Source organism: Aegilops tauschii, chromosome 4, assembly GCF_002575655.3.
Source record: "Aegilops tauschii subsp. strangulata cultivar AL8/78 chromosome 4, Aet v6.0, whole genome shotgun sequence".
NCBI classification, from domain to species: Eukaryota; Viridiplantae; Streptophyta; class Magnoliopsida; order Poales; family Poaceae; genus Aegilops; species Aegilops tauschii.
The window spans coordinates 124,979,928-124,992,646 of NC_053038.3; the positions used below are offsets into that span (position 1 = coordinate 124,979,928).

The window sequence follows — 12,719 nt, forward strand, 5'->3', positions numbered from 1 at the left end:
CCGATCCGTGGTGGGCCTAGTCGACACGTTATAATCTGGCCGTTCCTGGCCGCGAGGCTATGCACGAGTGCCAGCACGGCACGACCCGTTTATTTTTATTTTTATACAGCCCAATAGGCCTAATATAGGTCCAAAACATCCCGAATAGGCTGAATTTTACATTGATGGCGTGCCAAACGGCCCATGTAACATAAGGGCCGTGTCTGGGCTAGGAAGGGCAGCCTGTGTGCCGGCCCGGCACGGCCCGTCGTGTACTTGCCATGCCTGGCTGGGCCCGTATAACCCTGGCCATGCCGGGCCGGGCCATTTGGCCAGGTTAGGTTAGGATACGAGTTCGGCTATATTGGATGCTCTCGCCCTAAAGAAAAGGCTATATTTGCCTCAGGAAAAAAAAGGCTATATGGATGCTCTGAAAGCTGTAGCTTCCCCCAGCAACCCCAAGCCGTTGCAGTAGTGGCGTGGTGGGGTTCATCGGCGAACATCCCCCAACGGCGCTCATGCCATGTTCAACCCCGTCTCCGGCGATTGGCTCCTCGCCCACCTCAGCCGCGTGGTCCTCGACGACGACGCCCTCGCGCTCCTGCTCCTCCGCCTCGACAAGACTCTCTCCAGCCTCTCACTCCACCTCCTCGCACACTCCTGCAGGTTTGCCTCTTTTTCTTTTTCTTTTTCTTACAATCTTCCTAGGGTAGAGGTTCATCTGTCTGGCTTCCTTTTCCCTCGCAGAAAGAAAAACGGCAGATCTTCTTAGATTAGATTGATTTGAGCAGGAGCAAGAAGATCCTTTTTGGGACAATCCTTGATCTTAATTTAGATAATTAGGCTCCCCAATTTCGCTGTAGGGTGTTATGACTTCCGTCTTCCTTCCTGGAAGAGAACAACACTGATCATGGATCAGGACCAAGCATGGAATTTTTAGACAACATATTTTTGTGCTAGACTCTTGTTTAACACGAGTTAGGAATGTGTTCTTAATGTCTGTCTGTCGGTAAAATTCAGTTATACGTTAGCCGCCTTCTAAAACACCAATTTTTATTTGGGATAAAAATAAAAGGAGGGACTCAGCTTTCTCCAATTCTCAAATTCATGTGCATGCCAGCATATACAATTCCGTTTATTCTAAAAAAGGAAAAGGTTAATAGGACAGCAAAAGCTAATTGCAAGCTCGATGTCTTTTGCTCCTGTATACACTATCTTGGCAATCAAGCCAACAAATCAAAACGAGAGAAAGGAAAATGTGTGACCCAAGGGGTCAAGCAAAAGCACACCGAGTAAATCACCACCGTTGAAGTTTCAGCATCTGTTTTCCGTAGTTGGACTAAATCCGGTTACTCTTCTTGTAATCAGCACTGGGGAAGATCTTTAGGTGGTGGAATTAGAGTCTCGCTAGGTCTTTTCCCATTATCCACCACAAAGACCATCTTGAGTCCCCATGAAGTGTGCACCTCGAAATGGCAATGCATAAACCACACACCTGGAATAGAACAACATATCAAGGAACTCCTTCTAGTAAGCAGTAGGGTAATGTAGGATTGAAATCTCTACCTGGGTTGTCTGCCCTGAACCTGATTGCTGTCCAGCCTCCAGTAGGAACTCCAATGGTGTTTCTCTCAACGGGGTCGATGAGGTTAAATGTGGAAGGGGAGGCTTTGGGGTTGTAATTCCCAACACCCCTCCCGACGACAAAAAAGTTAAATCCATGCAGATGGATCGGGTGGCTTTCTGTTGATATGATCCCTGTATCCTGGAGTATGACCTGCACTGAAGCATTATATGGCAGCCTATGAACCCTGGTTCCTTTCATGGTTTGAAGGTTTTTGGGGCCGCTTCCTGTGTAGTTGAACTTGTGTGGTGGTGTTGCTGGGAAGTCTTCGGTGAAGACCCCTGGAATGCTGTAGTAACGGGCTTGGAGAATTGGGGTGGATGGCATAACGAATGTTGAATTGTTGATTGTGCCCACCACTCTGGTCCCGTTAATGCAGTTTGCGCATGGATTGACACCCACACCGATGGTAAAGAAAAGCGAGTGGTCTACTGTCTGTGGCACATTGGCTGGGTACTCCTTGGAGTTGAGGCTTCGGAGCGACTCAGAGAATTTTGATGCAATAGGGGTGGCATTCTGTGGTGGTGGCTTGACGAGAGTGAGGCGCGCTGTGGCAGAGACAGTGTTAGCGTACTGCAAGGTAGCAGTGCCTGTTTTGTTGTCAACTTGTAGTGGAGCATCCAGGAAGGGAGAGACTGAGAGAAGGTAACGGCCAGCACTTTGGTCAGTAGTGACGAGGACGTTGGTGGTCTGGCCTGGAGTGATGAGCAGGATATCGGTTTTATATGGCTTGGTATAGACTGCATCAACCTCAACCACAGTTAGTCCGTGCCCGGCAATCTTGAAGAATAGGTCGTCATTCAGACCAGCGTTGATGATCCGGAGCATGTATGTCTTGCCATTTTCGACATCGAGATTGAATCCATCTGCATGAAACATTCATCAGGAAAGCAGTTTTTTACTCTATATGGAAATTTATAGACTTTGCAATAACAGGATGTAGTAGCACCTTCATTCATATACCTTGGGAGGAGGCACAATCAGACATCGGACCAGGGTGGCCATTGATGGTGTGGGAATCAGAAATATTGGGTCCTACTCCTAGTTGCATGGCCTGGTTGATTACAGTCTCTGTATCAGCTTTCCACCATTCACCTGCAGCGCATCATCAAGTAATTTCAGTGCTGAATGGGTTATTCTCGATTAATACCAATTATGAGGATCAAGTATACATATACCTAGGACAACAACTGCCTCCTTGTGAGGAGCAGGAAAGGGGTAGGGTACTCCAAGCTTGGGCAGTATGACAATAGCACCATGAACGGTAGCCCGCAGCCAGTTGATATGGGCATGCCATAGGAGCGTACCACGTTGGCCAGTAACGGTGAAATTATACAGAAAGCTGCTCCCTGGCTGGATTGGGCACTGTGTAATGTAGGCTGGTCCATCGTACCACCCAGTCCGGATTTGCCTTACCCCGTGCCTGATTATGATTCAGTTAGAAAGTTATATACGTATGTGTGCTGCATAAATACTCCCTCTGTAAAGAAATATAAGAGCGTTTATATTTCTTTACGGAGGGAGTATGTTGTATGAATTTTCTTTTATTTTAGCCTGTCTATAGAAAGGATGTGTCTTTGTTGAAAAAATGGAAAGGATGCGTGGTTCCTTAGATGAATGCAAAGGTAAAACAATGTTCCTTCTTGTAACGCTTCACTGGCATAACCTTTTTCCTTCTTCTTTTGCAGCAAATGAAAAATTCTCATGCGTCAACAACATGCCAGAAAGATCGAGGCTGTCCATATGTGTGAGGGCATGCAGTTGCCACTTTGAGGTGGCAGTTTTCTGCTATAAATTGCAGCTGAAGCATGGAATGTCTTACCAGTGGATGGTAACGTTGTGAGGTGAATGATTGACGACCTTGACAAGAACGTCATCGCCTTCTCTTGCATAGAGGGTCGGCCCCGGGAACTTGCCGTTAACAGTGAGGATGGACTTGGTTGAGCAAAGCAGTGTCATGTTCCTCATAACCACCTGCACGAGTGAAACCATGGTAAATCATCACGGCAGCCTGAGTTCTGTAGCCGCCTCACGGTGTAAGGGTGAGCCGTTTTGTCTTTTTTATTGCCTCCTGGGGCAGGCTGGTTATTGTTATATTGCACCAGAAAGGAAAATGACATTTTGAAACTATGGCAAAGAAAGCATTGTACTCCATGTCGGGTTGTGTAAAGAGTGGTGCAATGCTATACGACCCTGGCTACATGCAGAAAAGAGCCATTAGCTATCTATTTCTCCTCCGAATGTATGTATATGTGTCTTTCTGATGAAAGCATATGCTGCTTTTGTTAAGATTCTCACATTGAACTTGTAGTGTCGGGTGATGGCATGGACGCTGAGAGCCTGAAGCAGGAAGCAGCTGGCCATGAGGCGGAGGAGCAGCTGATCAAGACGGCGAGGCATGGCCATGCTGCCTGACACTGGCAGAGCCACTTGATCGGAGGAGACAAGGACGAACGACGATTCCTGTGAGCCGAGACGGTGCAGTATTCCTGGTTGCATGGAATGACAGGGCGACGCATGGTTTTAATGGCCCAGGGAGGGGGCTGGGGCGGTGTTGGGTTTCTAGCTGCCATGTCGTTTTTCATTTTAGGTGAGAAACCCTTGCTTGGCAAGGCTGGCTAGCTGTGCTGGGAATTGTGCGGATTGCAGGTAATTTCTTCTTGTGTTTTCACCTGCAGATATGCAAAGGTAGCTCCCAGTTGCACCGAGCTAACTCTTTTTACATACAAATTAGGTAATAATGTAGCCATCTGCAGGACTTGCAGTGCATCTACCTTTATCGATTTGGAGTTTGGTTCCATGTACCTGTCTCTGCCCACTGAGAAGAGCACTTGGGCTGTTAACCGGCCAGTGCTACTATGAACCTTGCTATACGTACGATAAATTCGTGCCGAACACTCCATACGATTAGAGGCAGCCACTAAACTCTAATGCTAGGCTATAAAGTTTGTGGGCCCTAGTATTTAGAGATGATCTCAGTCTGATCGTACTGTTGTCCGACGAGAAGGCATCGTACGCAGAGTAGTTTCGGTGCTACTATAGCTAGTACGAGTGTCGGTTAATAGCCATCAATCTTTAAGTAACTTGCAGTCCACTTCCATGTACTGCAAACGTATGTATGTTATGTACAAGCAACCCACAGCAACATGCACTGAACCTTATAGCCTAGCATTAGAGTTTAGAGCAAGCAGAATAAACACGGATCCTTGTGGCTATCTTTTGAAATTACATTAGCCGGATGTGACAAGTGAGCAAACTGGTAAGCTTAGTGGCGTGCAGAATGTCATGCCATTGTGTATGCATTAGATCATCAGATAACTAGCTATAGATACTATTGGGATTGATGTGTCGTTTAGATTGATAGACAGATTAGCTAGTGGCCGGTTTTTGTGTGTGCAGAAACAAATCAAGCAGGGACAAACGGGGTAATGGATTGATTGATGCGCGTAGTTGTCAGGTGTACAGAGACTACGAGAGAGAGGGGAATTGGATTTAGCCTAGGACATGAAGATGGAGATGGAGATGGCAACCACTTTTGGTGATGTGGAAGCGATGGATCATGGATATCTAGTAAGTGGTGCGTGTGCTTCAGCTTAAGCGTTTACGAGCCATGCTTCGGTACAATCCCCCCTCCACAATGGTCATTTGACCATCACGTGTAGACACCTCCGTATGTGACGAGTACATAGCAGATCCGTCGGCCCATCAGACAACTGGCGCACGTCCCCCCTCCATCCTGGGCCTGGCCCATTAATTATTTTATTGTTTTAAAGCTTCAAGCTTCAAAAAATAAATGGGTGAGCAGTATCGAACAGTGAACCTCTTGGTTTATCTCTACCTACAGTAACCTACTAGGACAGCGCCCTTGTTGTGCCTGGCTTCTTCTTTTATATATCTTGTTGTGCATCTTATCTGTCTGTTTTTCTTTTTGCCTTTTTTCTTTGGTTTATTTTTATTTATTTCTTCTTATTTTTCTATTTTCTTTTTTAATTTTCTTAAATTCGTGAACATTTTTTAAATCCGTGAACTTACCTTTTAAATCTGTGATGTTTTTTCATATGAATGAATATTTTTCAATATCGCAAACTTTTATCAATTTCATGAAATAAAATTCAAATTTTTTAACTTTTTAAAAAATCATTAACCTTTTTTCAAGTCGATGAACTTTTTTTAATTTCACAAACTTTTATCAAATTCATGAACTTTGTTTTGTCAAAATTATGAACTTTTTATTTTGCAAACTTTTTTTCCAAATCTGTGAACTTTTTGTCAAATTCTTAACCTTTTTTCAAACCGATGAACTTTTTTCAATTTCACAAACTTTTGTCACACTAGTAAGCTTGCGTTGCATGTCTCGGCTAACATATGTAATCATATATAGGATAATCTTCCCTAAAAATAATAGGTTAACCCTATTGAAAATTTGAAATTTCACACGAAGTGTATAGTACCTAATTCTTAGCATACATAATTTGAAATATCATTCTTCATAAATCAATATTCCTTTCACGTACATTTCACCCAAACAATTTGAATACCTTGAGCCGTGCGTGGCCATGGGAGATGGGATACTGATTTTTCGTTGACCAGGATAGGATGCACCGTGATTAGTTTCTTATTTTTAGGGGCCGTGATTAGTGTCCTTGTGAGCGGCGTGCGGAACTTTGTTCCGCGGGCGAGGCGTCCTCCTGGTTATTTGCTAATAACACATTCACGTTAGACTAGATCCATCTTAGGTGAAGGATTTAATTAAATGGATGTGATTGGGTAGTGTTGATTTATCGGTGTACATTTGTTTGAGTGTACATAGGAAGGAAAATGGTGTACTTTTCTGAAATTGATAAACCTTTTTTCAACCCGTGGACTTTGTGGCAGAAATTTTCCAACACCAACACAAAAAACCAAAAATCTAGGTTTTTCGTTTTCGGTATCGTTTCGTCTTTGATTTGTCGATTTTTAAGCCCACACCTAGCTCAAAGGAAAAAAAGTTCATAAAATTAAGAAAAGTTCATCGATTTGAGAAAAGCTCACGAATTCGAGAAAAGAGATCGCGAAATTGGAAAAAAGTTCATGGATTTGAAAAAAAATATCATGAATTTGACAAAAAGCTCATGAATTAAATACTTTATTGCAGGAGGCCTCTCGGCTGTGCCGATCCATTGTCGCACGAAAACAGGGGATTTAAAAAAAACATTTTAAGTACTTGTATAAATTCTAGATTTAAATAGTTTTTCGTTCAAACCTGGCATTGATGCCTATCATGAGCATGCCCACCTTATTGCAAAAGTTGGGGTCACTAAAAGATGTACAAACATAGACCATGTCAACAGGAAGGCCACAAGACTCCATCTCAGAGCACATTGTTTACCGACATTCTTTAAATGGTCCCAATTTTTTCCATGGCATTGTATGACCAGTTCATGACACCATACCAAGTTGTTTTGGTTTCGACAAATTTTATATTTTCTGGAGTATTCTCGGTCAGAAAAGGCTGACACAATGGTCGACGTGTCACAACTTGCATACGGTGTTGCAAATCGTTCAAACCTGGTATTGATGACTACCTTGGGTATGCGTATGTCCACCAGCTTGAAAAAGTTGGTATTATTTTAAGAATGTCCAAACTAGACCATGTTCAATGGATTGTGTCCGGGTTATGCCAGAAGACTCCCTCTGAGAGCACGTTATTTTATCTACATCCTTCAAATGGCCCTGAATATTTTCCACCAACTTCTATGACAATTTTAGGGCACCATGAAAGTTGTTTGAGTTTTCGATAATATTTCCAACGTTCACAGATTTGAAAACAAAGTTCACAATATTAAAAATAATATTTCCGAATTTCAAAAGTTCATGTATTTAAGAAAAGGTTCACGATTTAAAAACAGTTCGTGATTTAAAAAAATAGAATTAAGATCAAAATAAAATTGAAAAATAAGAAGGAAAATGGGACAAGCAAAAGCCCCCAAAAAAGAAAACCACAAATTTAAAAAATTGTTCATGTTTTGAAAGATGTTCGGAAATTGTTTGTGTTTTGAATTTATTTTTCACTTTCAAAATAAAATTGCTCAAATTTGGTTCACAAATTCGAAATTTTAAAATTGTTTGCATTTTTTAATAAAAGTTTCAGATTTTTCAGAAAATATTTCATATATATGTACGCTACTGTGTTTTCTTATATATTTCTCGCTAGAACGTAACACAAGCAGTGGTTTGTTGTAGTGGCTATTGGCATGTATTATTTGCTTGGAGGTCTTGAGTTCAAATCCTCATAATCTCTCCCTTTTCCTTGTATTTTTAGGCTGCGCTTATATTGAACGTGGTAGCTTAATGGGCCGCCCCAGCACCTGTCCAATTTGTATACGCGAGACGTAGACGTACTTTAGCAAAAGACCAACTGCTGAAAAAAAAGTTAAAAAAGACCATCCTGCCTTTTGTTATGAAGGGGTATGGGATAATCTGAGCCCTCGATGTGTTTAAGGGGGGTGTACCGAAGCGGAAGTGTTCTAGTACTTCTTTTTTGCTTGAGCTTAACTGAGCCGTGGATCGCATCCTCTTGTCTAACTAGGCATCGCATTTGTTTTACCCTTCATCGATGCGTGACATTTGTCGAGTGGACAGAGCTTTCCTTTGATTGATTCAAAGCCAAGCTAGCCAGTACTTCGTCTCCACCTGGCTCGATAGATGGTCGGCAGGCATGTACTCTTCTCTTGTGCAACAGACTGAAAGTGGACGATAGAGTCTCTGGCGTCGCAGTCAAGTCCTGCACCGTAACTCCGACCTCACAGCCGTGCCAACAATATTATTATGCTTTATCGATCGCCGAGGAGATCAGGACAAGATATGATACTACTACACTTTTGATGTAACCAACGCAACACTAGTAGCTTCTTAATTCCCTTGCCGTCACTGTTACCAACAACCTCGAATACCGATCGATCTGCATCTCCCTCTGTCCGTGCCTGCCTCACATTTTTGTCATCTTCCAACTGGTTATAGTAAATGAATCTTAACTGACATGCATGCATGTAGTACTAAGTTAATGCTGATCATGCGTTTCTGGTGCAGCCAAGAAAGGAGTAGATCTACCTGCCTAAATGTAAAATATGCAATTCCGCCTCAACAATTAGATAAGAACTGGCAACTAGTACTTCTGAAACATTTCTTCAAAATCTTGACAACCTTGCTAGTTGCTATATTGATCTAGAAATAACACATGAAACTTTTTTTGCATGTATAACACAGAGCCACAAGATGGTCTCTGAACATTGCAACGAAAAAAAGGTGTAAACTCCATCAATTGTATTGTACCACCTCCAAACATCTCAACATGCCATCCTCCACCTCAGGGAAAAGTGATTACTAGGTTTGTGTCAAGAGAATAAATAAAAAAATACGGTGCAAAGTGTAATTTAGGCCTAGAAAAACAGGCAGGTTCAGCTTCCAAATTCAAGCTTAGTGGTTATTTGCACTGATGGGGGGTTATTTGCACTGGTTCTGAAAAGAAAAGAAAAACAAGGTTATGCTGCACCATTTTGTTGTTGTTGTGGTATGATAGACCATTTTAACTTCAGAAGGAAACGGTTCATGAGATTTCTACGTCCTGCCACCGAGCCGACTAGAATTTGAATTCGATTTCCCATGAAACTGCGGGTGAGCGAGTGAAAACAAAAGAACTTGGAAACGGTGCAAAGCAAAGGCGATTCAAAAAGAAAGCAAATAGATACTGCTACTACTACCACTGCTCAGCGACTTGTCACGACAGACACTGTGCTCTGTCTGCTACAAACAATACTGGTAGTAGTAGTAGAATAGATAGATACTCGGTAGATAGATAGGGGATACGCCTGCACGGGTTGTCTTGCCTCTGCTTCCTTCTGTGCAGGATCGATGCCGCTGCAGGTCTTTCTTTTTCTTTCCACAGATTCGAATAGGATTCAGCTTTATTTTCTTACCCTCGACCATACCAGACAGTATATATTTGTCTGCTCTCTAACCGATGCTACGGATGGTAGCTCTGGCTCTGTCCATGTGCATGATGCATATGTTCCCACTTCTTTTTATCAATCCAAGAAACATCTACTGCATTTTAAACGGCAGCAAGATCATGCTTGGTTACACTTCTCTATTAATAAAAAGAATATATTAATGTCAAGAAGATATCGAAAAAGTCCAAAACAAACTTTGAATTTATAGACGGAAGGTAAATCAAACCCTGAACTTCTAATCCCTAAAATCAGCACACCAAAATCTCTGATCCCGATAAATTTCCAGCCTCGATGGCATTCCAAAACAGGGATCGTCGACGTGGCGTGCAACCCGGGATTCTTGGCTACGGCTGAGGGAGGGGGGCGCGGCGAGAATTTCGGCTAGGCCACTATACCACATCAAGGTAACTGGTTTTTGAAAATTTTGTGTTTTTAAATTTTTTGTTCAGAATTTTAGAAAAAATGTCCATGTTCATAAATTAAAAAATATTCAGGAATTTCAGAAATTGTTTGTGTTTAAAAAAATTGTTTGCATTTTGATAAATGTTTGAAAATTTCAACAAAAATGTTTGTGTTTTTCGAAATCTGTAAGCATTCAAAAAATTCATATTTTAAAATTGTGGTCAAAACTTATTCAGAAGTTTAAAAATGTTCCTGTTTTACCTTTTGGTCATAAATTCAAAAACAATCGTGTTTTCGATTTTTTTTTGGAATTTTCAAATTGTATTTGCATTTTTAAAAAGTATTCATGATTGAAAAAATTGTTGACATTTGTGAAAAAGTGTTTGGAATCCCAAAAGTTGTTCACATGTTTCGAAAAATGGTTGGATTTTCAAAAATTGTGTCATATTTTTCAAAAAATATCTTTGGAATTTCATAAATTATTTGTGTGTTTAGAAAAAAATAGTTGGCATTTCAAAATTATTAAAAAAATTCAAGAGACGTTCCTGTTTTTTCAAAAATGTTTTAATATATGAATGTTGCTATCTGTTCTTATATATGCTGCGCTATCTATCATCACTAGCAACCTTCAGGGCAAGTTGTTAGCTACGTGTGCTTCAAGTGCAAGGTCCCGAGCTTGAGTCATCTCAAGCTCGCTAATGCTAGTTTCCTAGTATTTTTGGACGCTCGTTATAGAAGACAAGTGGCTTAGTGTAGTTTAAAAAAATGTTTATTGTCATTATGGAAATGTAAAAAAGAATATTGCCATTACGAAAATGTACAATGTGTATTTGCAAAAATGTACAACGTGCACTTGAAACAAAAACGAGTAAAATTGGCAAAGAAACTGAAGAAAAGAAAACAAACAATACGAAGAAAGAAACAAAAGAAAACCAAAACTATAACAAAGAAAGAAAAAAGACATAAACAAGTGAAAAAAAAGTATATTTAAGGAAAAAAGAAAGTCGAATAAAACCGGTGGAAAAACAAAGAAAACCCAAAGCAAAAACAAATGGGAACGAAAAAAATAGAGCAGAGCTAGTGCCTAAGCGACTGCGCTAATGGGCCGGCCCGATTCATCCTAATATCCAACCAGACAGTCGACGATCCTAGGATTTGACTTGCGCGTTAGTGAATAGCAGCTAAACGCAAGGTTGCAAATAGACTGGGATCATAGAGTTTGGTGTGCTAATTTTCGGGATGAGAAGTTCGACTTAGCTTTCATCTATAAGTTCAAGGTTTGTTTTGGACATTCTCCAAAAGATATTAATGACATCCGGCCTATACACCAACATGACTTAAGAGCTACTTAAGAAATCCAAGATGCACACATCCAAATTCTTTAAAAACTACCACAAAAACAATTGCATCGAACAACGTCATCGCGGAGTTCAACCAATGAAGGTCGAACCTAGAGTTTTCACTCCTGCACTCAAAAAGCACCGCCTAGCCAACGTCGTCGTGAGCTGCCACCACATGTCCATCTATCATCACACGGTCGCACGATCATGCTAGACCTAGCCACATAACTAGAATCATGTCCATGTAACACATGCTGCCGAGCAGTACGGAAGGATGCCTGCCATCTCGATCAATCCAATGCCGCCTAGAGTCCAGACCTCCCATGCACCAAATTTAGGCCAATCACACGAGGCGCACTGAACAAGGGCGGAACCCACACGTCAAGCATAAGTTGAGTCGCCTAATCTACTGTCGCAGACGCCATCTTGGGCCATGTCGGGCACTCAAACCTCTGCGCCGAGTGAAAGAAAATCAATCACCAAGGTGCCCCCCAGAACCTACAATACGGAGGCTAAAACCTAGACATTACACCCCATAGAGACGGTTAGCAGTCCGTGTAAGTGCATCAAGTGCCCCCTTAGTGGTTTTGGAGTACTGAAGATAAACAGGTTGAGGGACTAATGTGTTTACGAGTGTACACAGGTGTTATAGTCCCTGAAAATTTGGTTTAACACATGAAAAACGGCCCCTAAAAATGTATTTCTTCAAGTGAAGAATTTGGTGATGAAATTGGTACGACCTTTGAAGAAATTGATGTGAAGACTTTGAAGCTTGAAGACTTTTGTTTTCATAGTTTTTTTCTTCTTATTTGAGTCATAGGAAAATTGTACTGTTAAAGGGGGTCTAGGTGAAACATATTTCTCATTTCCAAAGTGATGCTAAAAACCTTCAACGAGATCCTCAGTAGCAGCACCAACAACGACTTCATCTTTGAAGCTCATCACCCTTCCTTCTGCATCAGAAGCGAAGAAGGCTAAGGCTGCTGAGAAAGAAGCAAAGAAGAGAAAGGCGTCAGCTCCACCTATGCCTGAATCTGTGAAGAAATTGAGGACGGCCCCAATGTCTTCAAATGTTCCAATTGATGCTATACCACTTTCATCAACGCCCCCTACTCATACTCTTGAGAACCTTCAGATGGTCCCCTATGGGGTGGAATATCAAATTCCTCAAGCGGATGATGAAGAAGATACCCATTCTGCTGCTATCATAGAGCAAATGGATGAAGAGGTTGAGGTTGATGCTGATGTATCAAGGCCTCAAGAAAACTGCACCGACTCCTCAGCAAGCTCTGCTGAGTGAAGAACATGAAGAGGATGTGGATATTGACGGTGATACTACTCCTATGCATGATGAATATTGGGAAACCACTCACCCAAATTCACTCG

The 12,719-nt window shown here is 41.7% G+C and overlaps 1 protein-coding gene and 1 long non-coding RNA gene across 3 annotated transcripts; one reads left to right on the forward strand and one right to left on the reverse strand.

Annotated features, from left to right (window-relative positions):
• The first annotated feature begins 371 nt into the window (after positions 1–371).
• LOC123493616 (uncharacterized) lies at positions 372–4,386 on the forward strand. 2 transcript variants are annotated; one of them, XR_006662272.2, is made up of 3 exons: positions 372–645; positions 3,292–3,845; positions 3,915–4,386. It is a non-coding gene; the product is annotated as an uncharacterized lncRNA (long non-coding RNA). The 2 variants fall into 2 exon arrangements; XR_006662273.2 differs by having other exon boundaries at positions 3,292–3,645.
• Positions 1,067–4,102, reverse strand: LOC109757794 (laccase-22). The gene is made up of 6 exons (XM_020316627.4): positions 3,902–4,102; positions 3,426–3,577; positions 2,782–3,026; positions 2,567–2,698; positions 1,546–2,469; positions 1,067–1,474 (listed from the first exon to the last, which is right to left on the reverse strand). Exons 1-6 carry the CDS (start codon positions 4,100–4,102, stop codon positions 1,344–1,346), a joined length of 1,785 nt encoding a protein of 594 aa, XP_020172216.3. The 3' UTR covers positions 1,067–1,343.
• Positions 4,387–12,719: the final 8,333 nt, after the last annotated feature.

What these genes read in the sequence shown, in the direction of transcription:
- LOC109757794 (XM_020316627.4), bottom strand. Translation starts at nt 4,102, where the DNA reads ATGCAACCAGGAATACTGCACCGTCTCGGCTCACAGGAATCGTCGTTC. An exon ending in GGAGGCAGTTGTTGTCCTAG is followed by an intron (nt 2,699 to 2,781) that starts GTATATGTATAC and finishes GATGCGCTGCAG; the next exon opens with GTGAATGGTGGAAAGCTGAT. An exon ending in GTTCAGGGCAGACAACCCAG is followed by an intron (nt 1,475 to 1,545) that starts GTAGAGATTTCA and finishes GTTCTATTCCAG; the next exon opens with GTGTGTGGTTTATGCATTGC.